We start from the raw sequence: 18,588 nt of genomic DNA, 5'->3' as shown, positions 1-18,588 counted from the left end.
AGAAATGTATAATAAATTTGTTTAGAGATTAAATTAGTTTCTGACGAGACAATGCAGTACTTAGTTTTGTCGTGACTTTGTCCTGAAAGCTGTGGCCTATATTATATTAATGCGAAATATGTCATGATACTGACCTGGGCCGTCTTGGTGTAGGCAGTATACTCTTAGGGGTCGTTCACATATTACGTAATCAATGTTTTAGTAATTTCCCCCTCCTGACAGCAATATTACGTAATCATGGCCTGACCCCAACCCCCCCCCCCCCCTCCTGACAGCAATATTACATAATCATGGCCTGACCCCAACCCCCCCCCCTCCTGACAGCAATATAACGTAATCATGGCCTGACCCCCCTCCCCTTTTGACTTTTTTCCCTGGAAATAGAGGAACACAAATATTCGTCTATAATCTAAATATCATTTTGAACACCTAGAAGATAATTTTTTGCCCTTTTATCGTATTTCGACCTTCAAGAATTTTCCAGCTCGAACACAAGGGTCTCCCTTGTATACATTTTGTAAAAGCTGAAAACAACCCGGTAAAAATATTTCCGAAATTTATAATTTTCTGAAATTTATAAGTTATCGTGTATTCTATCCCGATCCCCACCTCACCCTCGATATACGATCTTGGAGTCGAGGCTCCCCCTTTTTAATGTGATATCGGAGGGAGGGCAGGCCTCCCCCCCTATGCAATACGAGAAGTGGGGAGTTTGCCTTTAAATGTACGTATCAAGAATGACTAAGTCAAAAATTTAAAAAGTATTCCTGGAAACTACTTTTCTCTACCCTGATCATTATGAGCCGAAAATATTTCTCAGGACCTAGCCCTCGAGATTTTTTTCTGGAAATTAACGAAATTTCTGATTGATATCCGGCTAAGCACCTTCTAAACTACTTACTATAGACAGATCAATTTCTAAATTTTATCACTATCAGAGTGAAATTGAGTGGAATTTGAATTAAAATACTGTCAAATTGTTATTATTCTAGAGGGTAAAAAAGAAAATGTTGATAACGTAATCAACAACCACGTAACCGGCCCCCACCCCCCCCCCCCCCCCCTTAATCAGCCGTAATCATTCAGAAGCCCCCTCGGCTGATTATGTAGTATGTGAAGTGTGAACGACCCCCAAGCTAGATGTAATACTCCTTCCTCACAGGATAACAATTCACACAGGATTATAGTCTATACAATTACACGCAATGATAATAAACAAACATATTTCCTTAGACTATCTCCGTTAATCTACATTGAGTATTCATCATTGCGATTGTAAACTAACGTCAGTAAAATGCAGTGTTGTAAAACTCGTGTTTTACGAACGCGTATTTTGCTAACTTTTCGTCGGCTCGGAATGAAAGGAATTTTAAACATGTCCCCATGGTTCCAACAGAAGTTACACTACGTTAACAAACAGCCTATCATTGTCCCCTCCCTCACAAAGTGGTTGGTACGCTGTTTTCTAGTCTTGTTTTGCATCTTGTTTGTGAGGTCACTCTACACTTCACCCCCAAAACCATTAGATCCAGCATTCAACCTGAAGTTGGATCCTGATATGAAGCTAATCCTACTTCTCACACCGTATCGTGGGGGTTCTACATTTTTGGGGAGGATATTCGATACTAACCCGGCGATGCAATATCTTTTCGAGCCATTTTATGATGTAGCTGTGCGTGAATTATACAGTCGGGGCCAGATTTTAGGGGCGAGAGCTGATCACACTGAAGCTGATTTAAGGATGTTGTATCTCCAGCAGATCTTACATAATTGTACGGTGTACAAAAGTTGGTTTCCGGAAAAATACGAGTGGTGTGGGTCACCAGAGGAGAATCTCATCAGATACAACTCCACCGAATGTGAAAAAAAGTTTTACAGGCCAAATAAAACCCCGAAGGAGATCTGCAAACTCCGGAAAATAATCGTATTGAAAGTGATCCGACAGCAGCATTTATCAGACATCCTGAAGATAGCCCAGATCAGAACTGCAAACATTAAGATTATCCACCTGTTGAGGCACCCTATTCCTCTCATGATGTCCAGAGGAACAGGTGGGAAGTATTTTGGCTGGGATAGACGGACTCAGGTAGAGAATGGGCATGACTTGTGGGGCAGACGTGTTAAATCATCCTGGGAGACTTACAACTATTGTGCTTATAATTTGGAGTCTGTTAGATTTGCTGCTAGTAATCCGTGGTTAGGGAGGGTTTTTATGACAGTTACACATCGGGAAATGAGCTTAGAACCACTAAAAACAACAGAGAGAATTTACAATTTTGTCGAAGAAACGCTTACTGACGAAATCAAGGAATACATATTTAAAATGGCAAACGCTGACGATCAATCAAATGAAAACAGGCATGATGGGTTGGATACCTTCAAAAACTCTACAGAAACTGTGAATGCCTGGAAAGACTTGAAGAACCAACGGATAAGATTTTGGGACTTGTATTCTGTTGAATCGCAATGTAAATTATTGTTCGGTTTGTTGAAGGAAGGTTTTACTGTTGATAGTATTCCGTATGATAAACTGCGTTATTTGCATCTGTAGCTTAAGGTTTATTATTTTATTGCACTTTGAGGTTCTTACTTTAAAATGAATAATCATATTTTCATTGAAACAGAACTTAAAGATGTTTAAATGTTTATGATTAGTAATCAGTTCACTTACATCGTGTATAAGCCAAAACATCACTGAAAATTGTTCGAGGTTTTGCTGCCATATCTTACAGTACTGGTGATGATAAAAAACTAGTTCTCACTTTTTCACTTTCACTTTGACAGACCTACCCTGTGTCCTGTTATGTACAGGCTATCTGCGTTGAACTACCGTTGCTAAGTTGAAACATTGCCAACAGTTACCTAGCATCCCTTGGCTGTGCCAGACACAAACGAAACACCTAATTGTACAGGCCATCTTATGACATGTACCCTTTCAGCTCCAAGAACTGCAGGCGTGATACCGCTGAATGCTGAATGTACCACGGAAAGGTCAATTTAGGACACAATGACACATCTTTGTAGTTGAACAATAGGGTTGTTGCTGCGAGACATGCTTCTCATATAATGTGGGGGAGGTGTAGCCTTGTAACGACATAATTGCACGGACATGGGATAGAATTGGATACTCAAAAGCTCTCTTGGGCTGCTTTTCAAGTTCTCTCTTGCTTTATAACAGACCAATACATTTTCCTAGATGTCTTCCTGTTGACGGACCTCCCTAATTCTGTCATCATCAGCAACTGCAACATCTTGATCTCCGCAACAAATCAACATACCTCGCTTAATTAACCCTTCTGAATGTAAGCGACAGACTCACGAATTGAACATTAATGTATGCAAAGTTAAATCTAGGGCACAATGAAAGGGCTAAGTGGAATGTAGCTGAAACAATAACAACACGCCCACGAGGCACTAGCTTCTTAGCGTTTTGTGTGCACGTTGTAACTTTGTCTGGAATCACCCGCTCTACCACCTCGGGGGTGTCCTACACACTACTACTACTATGTGGTGTGACGTCATGACACGTGGTGTGACGTCATGACACGTGGTGTGACGTCATGACACGTGGTGTGACGTCACGTTGTAACTTTGTCTGGAATCACCCGCTCTACCACCGAGGAGGTATCCTACACACTACTACTACTATGTCGGAACTAAGTCCGATCTACGCCAGATAACCCCCTCCATATATCCCTGTCCCGCATCAGGGTTCGCATTTCCTCTTTAGAGTTTGTCCCAACTTCCTTCAGTAGCAAAGTGTTTCCTACACAGTGAGAGCATAGTACTAATGTTATTATGTTTTGTAAGCCTCTTTCTTTAACGGCCTGATGTCCCAAAGCCCAAAGGTCGTACACTGTTTGCAGGTATCTTTTAATTATGCCCTTTAAGTATATGCTAAATAAGCGGCAGTGACTTTTGGTTTTCCCTATGATTCATAGGGAAAACCAAAAGACGCTGTCAATGAACAATTGCCTAAACCCGTTCGTTTGACATTACCCGCGTTCAGGTAGGATGTTTCATCGTTTAGGCAAAGATATTTGGGTCTAAACATTGCTAGATCTTAATCTTCGTGCATTATCCAAAACCACCAAAGATTTTGTTGCACGTTCATGATTTACTGGTCTGAATGCAAGCAAGATATGCACATGATCAGTATTCAATATTCAGTATTTAGCGTTCAGTGTTCAGTGTTCAGTATTCAGTACTCAGTATTCAGTATTCAGTATTCAGTGTTCAGTATTCATTCAGTATTCAGTATTCAGTATCCAGTGTCCAGTGTTCAGTGTTCAGTGTTCAGTATTCAGTGTTCAGTATTCAGTATTCAGTATTCAGTATTCATTCAGTATTCAGTATTCAGTATTCAGTATTCAGTACTCAGTATTCAGTATTCAGTAGTCAGTAGTCAGTATTGAGTATTGAGTATTGAGTATTGAGTATTGAGTATTGAGTATTGAGTATCCATTATTCAGTATTGAGTATTCAGTAGTAATACATTCAGCTAAGAGCTCAGACGGTTTTCTTATAACCCCCTCTCCACTATAACTATTAATCATGTTAAATGTATGAAACACAGTGGGAGTACAGTACAAACCAGCACATACCTCACTATGCAGGTGTGCTATAATTCCGTGATCAGTCTCATATACAGGCCCGGGTTGTACGTGTTGTGTGTGCACGTGTTGTGCACGTGTTGTGCACGTGTTGTGCACGTGTGAGATCAACACATACCTTACTATGCAGATTGTGCTATAATCCAGTGATCAGTCTCATATACAGGCCTGGGTTGTACGTGTTGTGTGTGCACGTGTTGTGCACGTGTTGTGCACGTGTGAGATCAGCACATACCTCACTATGCAGGTGTGCTATTATTCAGTGATCAGTCTCTTGTACAACCCCGGGTTGTACGTGTTGTGTGTGCACGTGTTGTGCACGTGTTGTGCACGTGTGAGATCAACACATACCTTACTATGCAGATTGTGCTATAATCCAGTGATCAGTCTCATATACAGGCCTGGGTTGTACGTGTTGTGTGTGCACGTGTTGTGCACGTGTTGTGCACGTGTGAGATCAGCACATACCTCGCTATGCACTGCATACCTCACTATGCACTGCATAGTATGCAGGTGTGCTATAATTCAGTGATCAGTCTTATACAGGCCCGGGTGCTGTTGCATATCATATTAGGGGGCTTCAGAATCTAGACACATAATTGCAGTGGAAGATCAGGAACTAGGGCAAGAGTTTATAAATTTTATGTTTATTTTCAGGATTTCGATAAGGTTCGATTTTGAGACGGTTATGTTAATCATCGAGACACTATTTTAGTTATAGTGTTCACATTAGTCGCAATATCTTTACACATATGATTTGTAGCTTCTGTTAGCTGTTAGCAAGTCTAGATCTGTAGAGTAGTAAGGTGGTTATTCAGGCTGCTTGAATTCCCTTTATCTCGATATTATGTTCCTTGTACGAAGTAGCCTGGTTCAGAATGAACATTTTCCTTTTACCTTTATTCAGGCTGCTTGAATTCCCTCTATCTCGATATTATGTTCCTTGTACGAAGTAGCCTGGTTCAGAATGAACATTTTCCTTTTTCCTTTATTCAGGCTGCTTGAATTCCCTTTATCTCGATATTATGTTCCTTGTACGAAGTAGCCTGGTTCAGAATGAACATTTTCCTTTTTCCTTTATTCAGGCTGCTTGAATTCCCTTTATCTCGATATTATGTTCCTTGTACGAAGTAGCCTGGTTCAGAATGAACATTTTCCTTTTTCCTTTATTCAGGCTGCTTGAATTCCCTTTATCTCGATATTATGTTCCTTGTACGAAGTAGCCTGGTTCAGAATGAACATTTTCCTTTTTCCTTTATTCAGGCTGCTTGAATTCCCTTTATCTCGATATTATGTTTCTTACGAAGTAACCTGGCTCAGAATGAACATTTTCCTTTTTCCTTTATTCAGGCTGCTTGAATTCCCTTTATCTCGATATTATGTTCCTTACGAAGTAACCTGGCTCAGAATGAACATTTTCCTTTTTCCTTTATTCAGGCTGCTTGAATTCCCTTTATCTCGATATTATGTTTCTTACAAAGTAGCATAACAGACTAGAGGCTCAGAATGAACATTTTCTTTTTTTCGAAGTTACTGCAGTAAAATACTGTAGTAATATACTTTAGTAACACTCTGACTGATGGGTAGTGGGTATGGAGATTTATATCATAAGTGCAGTTAAGCACCTACAATTAGATACAAATTATAATCAAACTTGCAGTTGAGCCTAGTTGGTTGTGTGTGCACGTGTTTGGCGGCTTATGCTTTAATTATCCACGAGTTTCGGAAGAACGCTAGCACACAAGAGCGGTGTTGATAATTTAAATTATCTTGATTCCCACGAATCCAGCTGTATATTATAATTAAAATAACCCCTTCTGCTACGCACATCGGGGTTATCTTCATAACGATTCCTCGCACTCTGGAATCTAGATTGCTCAGGGTTGTGATTTAAGGTTCTCTCTTTTTTTAAGGTTTTAAGGTTTTGTTCTCCTTTTTTAAGGTTTTTTTAAAGCTAAAACCGCTCTTTTCAAGGTTTTTTTTTGGCAATTTCACGATTTTAAAGGTTTTTTAAAAGGTTTTTTAAAAGGTGTTAAGGTCCGCTCCCAACCCCGGGATCGCTATCCACTAGTCCTGGGGGTCCTTTCCGAAAAAACGCTTAAGTGGCACTTAAGTATAGTATATGGTCGACTTAAGTAGAATTAGTGAAAGTGTTTCCGAAACTCTACTTATGTATTTCCCAAAGTTTACTTATTCTGTTTCAAGTTTGAGACTTAAATACAAAAATGTACTTAAATCGCGTTCAAAAATCAACTTAAGTGCAACTTGAGTGCACGTGCGAAAGCCGCACTAAGACTCGCACTAAAACTCTGACCATTTGTACAATCCTGATGCGCGTTCTGTTTGAGATTTTACAGTTTATTGAACGCGTCTCTTGTTGTGCTGAAAAAGTAGCGCTTAGTTTCTTTGGTTCTGTCAGTTGACGATTCGAGCAGACTACGTCTTATTAAGGATGGTTTCTGGGACTATGGTCAATTCCCAAGTTGTCTTGGTGCAATTGATGGAACTCAAATAAGAATCAAACGAGGAGATTTATGTGAATTGCAAAGGATATCATTCGATTAACGTACAGCTGATATGCTCGATGAATCAGGAAATCACGTCATGCACAGTGAAGTGGCCCGGTTCGGTACACGACAGCACGATATGGAACAATAGCACAATTTGCTCCCAGTTAAACCGCCGACCGCGGCTACACCGGATGGCTGATAGGCGACAGTGGTTATCCGCTTAGGGAGAAAATAATTCTGTAATTATACTATTAGTTTGCAACCTTTCAAAAACTTGTTTTACTTTTAATATTTTGAGTTAGAGTTACAATTTAGGCACTTAAGTAACCTCTAGACCATACTTACATTTTAAGTGAAAAATACCGCACTTAAGTACGTACTTAGGTAAAATTCTCTACTTGAGTAAAAATACTTAAGTGCGAAATATGACTTAAGTTTTTGCACTTAAGTCTCATTTCGAAAATACTTTTTGCTTAACTTTTTACTTAAGTACCATTTTTGACTTAAGTACCGTTTCGGAAAGGACCCCCTGGGCGCCGCTAGATAAGTCGAAGCATAGTCCCTGTCCTTGCTTGCGTTATGTGTGTTATACAAGAAAAACATTGCTGTTCACAAACACTAGGGGCAGGAAACGATTAGCAAAAGATTTTGTACAGAGAATGGAGCTTAGTAACCTCTACAATCTACACTTAATGTTGCTTCTTGTCTCAGGGAATAAGTCAGGTACTCCATTTCACGTCTAAGCTTAAAATATCCGTTAATGCTCCACCCTTGCGACGGACAATTTAATCTGTCTTTGTGTCGAACTCAACAAAAAACTTTCTTTATTTAATATATAATATATATATTTCTTTATTTAATAACCCCTCTTCACAATACAATAAGGTAATAGTGGGTAAGAGGGGGGTGGCATTGTCAATTGTTAAGGTAGTAGTTGGTTGGGCGGCATGTTAACACTATAAATAACGGATCTTGACAATTGTGTTGTTTGTTTTGAATATTCTAGATCATTATCATTTATGATTATCAACTTTGTTCAGGTATATAATTATGAGTTGTCTAGATATGCATATTATATGTAGCTAGCTTTATCCTTATATTTGTAAGAGTTGTTATCTACCTCGCTGACGATGATATTCGTCGGTCATAACTTATGACTCATAACTCTCCTGGTTGTTTTAAATTAAGTTGAAATTAATGAATAGCTTTAATCTTTATTGGACAGTTTGTTGACTTTTATTTATTATTAAAATTTGTTATTTTTTCAGCCGCCTTTCACTAGCACTTTCTTTTCTTTGTTCGTAATTGTCTTTTTTCTCAATATACCACCCGCACCTCCATTAAGGACTCCACTAAATGCTTTAAGATCAGAGAAAACAGATCCGGAAAAAGTATGGTTGTTCTCTTTGTTCTGCCACTTCTTTTACATCTCTCAAGTTCAGGTTAGTCAAATAAGCTGCTATAAAATGTAACCTTCAACACAAAGTTTTAATACAAATAAGTACAATTTGATGCAAAATGTTTAAATATTGTCTTCAATTTCGAGTTATAAAAGTCCCGAACTTGTTATTATGTCTACATTATATCCTACTCATTCTACACATTCTACACATTCTACACATTCTACACATTCCTAAATATTCTACACATCCTACACATTCCTAAATATTCTACACATACTACACATTCCTAAATATTCTACACATCCTACACATTCCTAAATATTCTACACATCCTACACATTCTACACATTCCTAAATATTCTACACATCCTACACATTCTACACATTCCTAAATATTCTACACATCCTACACATTCCTAAATATTCTACACATCTTACACATTCCTAAATATTCTACACATCCTACACATCCTACACATTCCTAAATATCCTACACATTCTACACATTCCTAAATATTCTACACATCCTACACATTCCTAAATATTCTACACATCCTACACATCCTACACATTCCTCCTCAGATATACCAGAGTTAAAGCTAGTAAACTCCATTGGAGAACCTGTCACAACAGAAAACACAGGTTTACTTCTCCTGGATGGAGGGACGGTGTGTGCACATGGGTTCGGGCGGAAAACCTCCGATTTTATCATGGATATCATGGGTCACACAGGTGAGTAAACTAGTTTTTGGAAACCTTAACCTGGTAACCTTGTTGCTTCCAAAAGAGCAATTCTAACTGCAGATCCACATTTTTTGTGAACAAACTGATACGAATCCTATCTGCACAAAACGTTTCTCAACTCTCAAGGCATGGTTCTATATGAAACAGCTACATAAAAACTCCAGTGTTCCCTGAAAATACTGAGACCCTATTTTTTAACATCCCCTTCAACCAGGTCAGATTGAGTATTCGTACGGTGACAAGTGGACTATACAACAGAGTTACGGTATCAAAGTAAGGAACCTGAACTGCCAGAGAGCAGAGTGGGAGTCCTGTACTTATAAAGATCCTGTGGACTGTGAGCATAGACTGGATCTTTTCTTTACTAGCGTTGTTGGTGAGCTTTTAATACAGTAAACACTAGGGTGGTTTAATTTACCATTAACTGTTCAAATAACTAGAGATCATATCTTATTAGTCGCTCTATAGGGTCAGGAACAACCAAACTAAACACTAGTACTATGTAAAACAAATATATAAAAGTATACATATAATATGGCCGGAGTGGCTCACTGGAACAGTTCGTAAAACAATCCGCTTTTACTTATTCCTAACATTGCTTCTCACTGAGTTAACTCCAGACAAGTTTTTAAAATATGTAATTAAATTCCTTAGAATAAGATCTATAAATTGAACAAAATTGAACAAGGTCAAATCATGTATAAAATTGTCCATATCTGCACTCTGCAGTCATAGCCCATCATAGTCCATACTTTTTCTCAGATAACAAAGGTTTCACGCGAGTAGATTCAGGTGGAAACACTGCCTCAGCCGGACGGCCCGGTCTCCTTCTCTACAACGGTGGAACTGTCTGTGGTATGTTATATAACATAGTGTATAAACTGCTTTCACCAGTGCTGAATCACCGTCAACTTCAATATAGTGATTTCTGGGAAGGGAAATATCCTTACTTATTTTTCGTACATTTTCGCCAGGTCTCTAGCTCTTGTCACCAATCCTCGTATGTATTCCAAAACAGGTAAAGGTTTTGACGACACCACAGCCAACATAGTCTGGAACAAGCTCGGTAACACGGGTCTAATGAGGTGGGAGATGGGGAACCGTTGGGAGATACAAGAGAACTACGGGATAAAGATACAGCAGCTGGTGTGTAGAGGATCAGGTTGGGGTGGCTGCTCAGCGCTGGTGGACTCTACTGGCTGCACACATTGGGACGACGTGTTCCTTGCTTCCGCAATTGGTATTTATTTAGTAAATTGACATTCTCAGATATGATGAATACAAATATTTTAACAGCCCTCATTCTCCTCTCATCATGCGAACAACCGCTAAACCTCTTGCTGCACTTTTTTCTTCTAGTTTTAGACTGCGCGGTTTTAAAACAGGGTTAAAATCACTCGTCGACTTATCTAGTGTTACTTCGCGGACATTCCTTCAACCCCCTACCCTGTCCTTCCGAATTAAAAGCATGAGAGCACTACCTTCTTTAATGAACATTTCTTAACGTCAGATATCTAAATTGTAGTAGCTGACCGTTACTTAAAATGGTGCAAGCGGTTGAGATTTGACAGCTTTACGCCAAACTTAGAAATGTTTTAGCAACTTTTGGAGGAAGCTTTGGTGCGTGGTTAAGGGTGAAATTCCAAGCACTAAAGCATTTCTTGAAAATCGCAGAACCGCTAAAACAGTGTAAAAAACGTTAACAAATATTGATCTTAAAATGATTTATAAGTGGTTTGAAAGTGTTGTGCCTACCTCAGGGTCCCAGGTGGATGATGGGGTCAGGCCTGGGGCTGGAGCACTAGCAGTTGTTGGGGTTTTAGCTTTCTGGTTCTCTAGTTCTGAAGGAGTGCTCACGTCCCACCTGGAATACGTCACGTGTTTTAGTGACGTCACGTGTTTTAGTGACGTCACGTGTTTTAGTGACGTCACGTGTTTTAGTGACGTCACGTGTTTTAGTGACGTCACGTGTTTTAGTGAGGTCACGTGTTTAGTTTGAGTTTTAGTTTTAGTTTGAGTTTTATTGATCTTGATTTTACTACTCGTACTAAAATGAACTTTTAGTTGGAAACAAAAATAGTATTCTTGCCGCCCCATGACCCAATCATTTCAAAGAATGTTCGCTACGATCCCTTTCTTTCATTAAATCCCTTTATTTAATTAAAAAGACTAAAATACCGGTCACGTACCTTCGCTTCTTCTTGGCAGGGGCTGGTTGATCGGGTTGTACAGTTAACGTACCTTCCTTTCTCTTCTCAGATACTTGGGATCTTATAGCGTTCTGAGAATTGTTTAGTAAAAATAATGAATTAAAAACCCAAAACCCAAAATTGGGTGGAGTGGACCATTGACAATGTCTCTTTCTTTCGAACAAAAATAAATAATAAAGTATAATTTTTATATATTCCGCAAGTACTGACCCCCTCCTTAGCTAGCCGTTTCTCCCTCATGACATCAGAGTAAGTTCTCTGTGAAGGGTCCGGAGTCTTGCCTCCGTCCGCGAACACATCAGCACGTGCGGGAGATATCAACATGTTCCTAAACCTCTGTTGGTACTCATTCTGTCGGTCTACTATTCGTTTACGTCGGGTCTCTGCAAAGGGGTCGTCTGTAGCTCCCTGGGAACGATGCGATGTGAAGATTATGAAGGGATTTTATATTAAATCCTATTTACTTGCTGTTCATTTTTTAGCTTGCCTATTCAACAGAAATTCATGTTGAATGCGAACAAAGAGAAGAATACATTCAAATTTCAATGTGATCTGACATTTTCTTGCAAGGTTTAATTTCCATAAAATAATCCCAAACACGACTTACATCTCCAGCCTTAGCAGCGTCGTCCTTGTACTTGGCTATGGAACTATACTTTCCCATGTGTTCCGGTGTTTTACCGTAGTCGTCCTCGTCCACATGGTGAGCGGCTGGTGTCTTCTCTAGTGACGTGTTGTAACCTCCCTCACCCCTGGGATAGACTCATTGTGACGTCATCAGACGTCCTCGCTGTGTCAGGAACTCAGGAGATACGTCTATTGACAGACAGACGGACGAACAGACGGACGGACAAACGACCTTACTTTTGATTTTTATGTTTTTAATTTAGGAATAGAGATGATTCTTACATTTCAGTATTCCTTTTAAACAATAAACATATCATTCATTTCAACGTTTTAATACTAATTGGTAATCTTTCTTCGCTCTTATGAGTGGGTCGATCATATATTTTGATGATAACTAATCAACTATCATCAAAATATTTTAATACTTGCGTCAGTTGCTGTTCATAAGAGCATTAACAAGCACATCATTTCATTTCGTTTCGTCCCATACAAAAAGGGAACTTTGGTCAGTGTTGTCAACGATTACTTATCAATATTAGATACTCAACATGTGCCTCAGAGCGCAACACGGCATACTACCGATTATGTCAAGACAAAGAATGTATTGCAGTCATATTGTTCTCTGAATACTTATCATATTAAATTATGAACGCTGCAAATATCAACTGAGTGCAAATATTAGTCCGGTGCAGTGAGTGGTGACTGACCAGATCTGAAGAATTGACGGAAAGACTGACGGAAATAGTTGTAATTACTTACATTCCTGGGGTACCGTAGATGTCAGAATCGTATTGACCCTTTCCTCCGAATGAAGCCTGAGAACAAACTTGTTACTTTTTACATCTGCATGTAGATTTAATTTCACGTGATCGTATTATGATAAATTGTGTAATTTTATTGAATCTAGGCTGCTTCGAATTCAAGGTATAGGTATTAGAACTCATATAATTATTGCTTATGATATTCATGTTGTAAGATAAATCTTTTTCTTCACTTGAGTAATGAGTATCAAGAATTGAATTGTTGAATCTAATTTAAGCCTCCACTGAAATCCACATCAAACTCTTGATCCATCAAACTCTCCCTTTCCTCTTTTTGGGTGTGACGATGAAAAATAAATGAACTGTGGAAATGATGATGGTTGGTGGATCATTAAGGACTGGCAGTTTTAAAACGACCAGTTTAAAGTTTCACTTTTGTTGAATTTGCAGTTTGACGAATCATTGCAGTCATTAACTTTTTGTTTAATTTTAATTTATTTTTGCTTTTGAGAATCAGAATAATACTAGCATCTCGCATTTAAAAATTGAATAACTGAATAAATCTGGGTTGAAAATAGCTTTCACCCTGATTTTTTGTGAAACTTGTTTTCGAGATAGCAGTTCAGTTGACGCTTGGGTCCGTGACCCCCTCAAAATTTATGTCACGGGTCTAGTTTGCTGGTCACCTGAACTGCTATTTCAAAAACGAGTATCACAAAAACATTAGGGTGAACCCTCTTAAACTGAATAAAATACATTTCCATATGCATATGGGGACGAAATCCATTGTTAATTGTCGACTGTCGAGTAGTTCTTAAATCTTAACATACGCTGCAGCTGATACAAAATGTAAAAACATCCTATCCTATATATTATGATATAACTTACCTAGTAATTTTAATTTTCGAGTAATTCAATTTACCGATAAAGGTATACAATTTTAATTCGACTAAGTTTAATTCTGTATGTCGCTTTGAAAGATTTTCGATAAAAAACAATACGCATTCTAGCAACACACATTTAGTTAAATCCAATGTACGATGTACAATGTACATTGTACAATGATTACAAAGGGCCTGGGTTTCTAGATATAAATCTAGCAAATTCAACCTGGGTCACTGTTTAAATAAAGCGTTCCTAATTAACCATACAATGACCCCTAATTAGCAGTACTGAACACACTCCATCTCCTTCTCTTCAGCTCTCCTTTCAGCAGCTCAATTTCCTTCTGACTCCCCTTCAACATTCCCTTATTCTCGTACGCACGCCGGGACAGATACGGTAACACCGCCTCAATGGGTCCGTACGGTACGTACTTATAGCTGCAGTACCCACCTGCGCCTAACAAGTACGTGACTTGATCACACATTCCAAGCAGCTGCCCGAAAAAGATGCCCCCGTTTGCCGGACAAATACCGGACTGTCTCATTCGCTCCACAACGTACTGGATGGTGAATTCGTTGTGGGATGCTATCATCACCTGACATTTCTGTCTTTCGATCTGCTTCAGGACGATTTCAACCATATTGTGGTAGCATGAGTTCGTGTGTGCTTTATCGGGGTATATAGGGTCCTCGTAGTTAAGGTCGAGCGCGCGTTGGCGTTCTTGTTCCATGTACGCGCCACGGACAAGCTTTGCGCCGAGTTTGTAACCCAGCACGTTCGCTTTATCTGCATCATAGATAAGCTGGGACGGGGTGGACTTGAGATAACACTGATAAGTGTTGAACACGTAAACGTTTTCCTTGTTATATCGGGACATCATCTTGTTCGCAAAGTAGTCTATCATAGGTTGGAAGTAGGTCTGTTCAGCGTCGATGAGTATCTTGGCGTCCAACTCAACTGCGCGGTCGCACAGCACAATCAGTCTTTCTTCGACTCTATTAAGTGCTTCTAAGTGGTCGGCGCTCATTTTAATTTTACCATCAGGAAGATTGAGATGTGTTAACACGGTGTAGAGTGGTTTCTCTGGTGGACCAGGCATGCAAGATTCGCGGAATCTGTGGTATTTAATATGGCCCATTTCATCCGGAGACATTGAATTAAACAAATCTGTGATTTCACTTTCGCTTAAATCAGCGCCCAGACTGGTTAACATAGCTCGGAAATTATCGAGCGTCATTCTTAGTTCTGCAAGAAGTTCCTTGGGTCCTAGTACATCTTTAGGCAGGTACTTGATATTGATATAGGAGGGCAGCGTACCTTCAAATGTTTGGGAATGTTTGATATACAATTCCTGGATCCGATGCAAAAAATGAGAGCCTTCAAGCAGTGCGTTGGGTTTACCCAGACCTGTGACCTTGATCGCGGAGAATGCGTTTTTATCACAAACTTGGCTCGCTGTCTCCAAACATTCCAGGAATATGTTCAAGTTCTCCTCACAACTGTCTTCTCCTTTGTAAGGATAAGCTCGAGCTACGGCTTGGTGGGTGTTACGTTTGGAGGATATGGAATCTTGTTTAAACTGCACTTCTGTAACAGCAATCTCGGGAATCTCATCTGTTTCATCCTCCTTTAGATCTGCTTCAACTGAGTAATCCAGGATGGGCTTCACCCCGTACTCCTGCATTTTTGAGAGTTTTGGTCGGAGATCATTTACATCAGCTCCACCGACAAACTGACCATAAAACGTCATCCTCATAACAGAATCAAACATCTTTTTCGGCAGCATTATTTTGGAGAACTTCAAGAGTTTCTCGTTGTTATTGACGATGGAATCAATACCACACAGACGCAGCACAATACGGGATCTAAACAGTTCAAACGTGTTTTTCGACTCATATGCTGCTTTCGCATCCTGGAAGTTCAGCAGAACGGGCGGAACAACGTGACTGTCAGTTTGTGCGTCAGAGCGTTTGTGACGGGCTGGAGTGCTGTGCTGAAGTTGGGGTAGAGCTTGCAGACGTCCGTATCGGGGGAGAGCCCCCAAACTTGTTGATCTCAGTACATTGTTAACTCTTAGCATCACTGTAAAACTGACGTTTCATACGAAATTTATTATAGGAAAATACAAGTAAAGGAATATTATATCATAATATCAAGGCATCAAGCAAAGCTTTGAACTTTTTTGATATGATAAATAAATGCCTCAATGTAAAATCTTGTCGGTAAAAGGTTCCCGAGGAACATCAAAGAGGAACAGCATGTATCTCATATGCTATTGGCAGAGATATGCTATTGGCAGAGAAAGTTGCGTTATAATGCATACTGCATAGGTTATTGAATAATCGCAAGCAGGCATTCCAGTCTTTTAAAGTAAGCATGCATGACAATTTGTGAAATTAAATCTTGGAAAATTCAGTTACATATTAATCACGAGACACGACTTACATTATAACTTTCAAAAGAATCTGCACGACTGCACCGAACAAACAACTCTCCAAATGTGTCTTCTGTTCATGATGAAATTATCTAGAGACTCCTTACAAACATCAATGAAGCACGGTGCTAAGGTAAAACTGACCGGATACAAGAACACGACCCAAATATAAATACAGCAGGGTCCTCGCCCTAGGCCATACGTAATACAGCAACTATAGCAGACTCTAAGATGAAATTTAAGACAACACGGGTCCTGTATTGGAATACTATTAGAATACTATTAGAATACTATTAGACTTTAGAGGGAGATTAAAAGCTCAACTTCTATTGCAATCACATTGTATTAGCCAGCTGGCTGATTGTATCGACTATTTAAATTGATTGTACTGATGTACAGTCTACAGATGTAAGATGGCAAGGGATGATAAAACGGAATGAAGTTAAGGAAAGTCCATCAGCGGATAGTATTCGGTCGTCGGTTATGCCACAGAGTACAATCGCTGAGATAAATCCACAAGCCTAACGGAAATCGGAGAAAATTAAAATAAATTTGAGCACTACACCCCACTACACCCCATGGTTCCTTAATTTAATCTATCACCGGATATTTCCCTTTATTAATCTCGTTTACTATGTATTGCTCCTTCATCAATATAGCTCCTGCCACTGGAGCCGTCGGTATCTATCGAACAGCTTGGCAATAATTTACAATATAACTGGTAATCATTTGACACTGATAAATTATGTTAACAGAAGTCTTGGTACCCGATAAAGATTGGTACCCGGTAAAGGTTGCCTGTTGGGAGAGCATTTACAATAGTTTTTAAATGTTTGCATTTGTCAAACAAAAATTGAATAAAGTAATTGCAAATCAAATTACATAAAAAGCTGTACGTTAAGTCAGACGGTCGGTACTCGCACTGCACTGTAGTTTTACAATAACTTATAATGGGACCTGTAGTTTTACAATACTGTAGTTTTACAATAACTTAAGGGACCTGTAGTTTTACAATAACTTAAGAGACCTGTAGTTTTACAATAACTTAAGGGACCGGTAGTTTTACAATACTGTAGTTTTACAATAACTTAAAGGGACCTGTAGTTTTACAATACTGTAGTTTTACAATAACTTAAGGGACCTGTAGTTTTACAATACTGTAGTTTTACAATAACTTAAAGGGACCTGTAGTTTTACAATACTGTAGTTTTACAATAACTTAAGGGACCTGTAGTTTTACAATACTGTAGTTTTACAATAACTTAAGGGACCATCCATAAACACGTCCATCGGATAGGGAGGGGTTTTTTCAATTTTGCAACTCAAATGGACGATGCCGGGAGGGGAATTGGGGAAGAGCGACCTAATTTATGGATGGCCACACACAGGAAACACAGACAAGAAGCAAGTAGCGTACTAGAGAACAGTCCAGATTGCTACCTACAGCGGCGGAATATCACCACACAGCTGCTCGCTACCACATATAATACTTTGCAAAATACCACTAAGCATGATCAACTGACTACTATACAGTATACAAGTACTATATAAATCAGCTGAGCTGCAGTCTAGAGTATTATATCAGCGACATAACGAGTTTAATCTATAAAACTATCGGAGGATAACAAACCAGTACTCAGGAAATAGAGCCAGACAGAAACCAGATTGTTGCTTACTATACTGTGGCAAATCACTTACAGCAGCTTTTAGTTATCAATATTACAGAATGCTGGCAAAATACCAATAAGCATTATACAACTATACATTAGCAGCTGGCAGCAGTACAAAATACCAATAAGCAGTATACAACTATACATTAGCAGCTGGCAGCAGTACAAAATACCAATAAGCAGTATACAACTATACATTAGCAGCTGGCAGCAGTACAAAATACCAATAAGCAGTATACAACTATACATTAGCAGCTGGCAGCAGTACAAAATACCAATAAGCAGTATACAACTATACATTAGCAACTGGCAGCAGTACAAAATACCAATAAGCATTATACAACTATACATTAGCAGCTGGCAGCAGTACAAAATACCAATAAGCAGTATACAACTATACATTAGCAGCTGGCAGCAGTACAAAATACCAATAAGCAGTATACAACTATACATTAGCAGCTGGCAGCAGTACAAAATACCAATAAGCATTATACAACTATACATTAGCAGCTGGCAGCAGTACAAAATACCAATAAGCAGTATACAACTATACATTAGCAGCTGGCAGCAGTACAAAATACCAATAAGCATTATACAACTATACATTAGCAGCTGGCAGCAGTACAAAATACCAATAAGCAGTATACAACTATACATTAGCAGCTGGCAGCAGTACAAAATACCAATAAGCATTATACAACTATACATTAGCAGCTGGCAGCAGTACAAAA

At 39.1% G+C, this 18,588-nt stretch overlaps 2 protein-coding genes across 2 annotated transcripts in view; both read right to left on the bottom strand.

The window, feature by feature from the left end:
- The window catches only part of LOC134825321 (splicing factor 3B subunit 1-like), a 93,280-nt gene that overhangs the window by 30,940 nt on the left and 43,752 nt on the right, over positions 1–18,588 (bottom strand). The window contains exons 4-8 of the mRNA XM_063837493.1: positions 12,867–12,922; positions 12,088–12,232; positions 11,691–11,888; positions 11,460–11,551; positions 11,026–11,134 (exon numbers count right to left, since the gene is read on the bottom strand). Of these exons, the coding sequence (XP_063693563.1) occupies positions 11,026–11,134; positions 11,460–11,551; positions 11,691–11,888; positions 12,088–12,232; positions 12,867–12,922 (600 nt within the window). The remainder of the gene's footprint in view (positions 1–11,025; positions 11,135–11,459; positions 11,552–11,690; positions 11,889–12,087; positions 12,233–12,866; positions 12,923–18,588) is intronic.
- LOC134825322 (proline dehydrogenase 1, mitochondrial-like) lies at positions 13,404–16,261 on the bottom strand. Its single transcript, XM_063837494.1, has one exon. The coding sequence runs from the start codon at positions 15,831–15,833 to the stop codon at positions 14,028–14,030; it is 1,806 nt and encodes a 601-aa protein (XP_063693564.1). The 5' UTR covers positions 15,834–16,261; the 3' UTR covers positions 13,404–14,027.

The sequence above is a fragment of the Bolinopsis microptera genome, chromosome 13, assembly GCF_026151205.1.
Source record: "Bolinopsis microptera isolate Bmic1 chromosome 13, MBARI_Bmic_1.0, whole genome shotgun sequence".
In the NCBI taxonomy this organism is placed as follows: domain Eukaryota; kingdom Metazoa; phylum Ctenophora; class Tentaculata; order Lobata; family Bolinopsidae; genus Bolinopsis; species Bolinopsis microptera.
The sequence above is the reverse complement of the archived record's forward strand: the minus strand, read 5'-3'. Positions and strand labels throughout refer to the sequence as shown.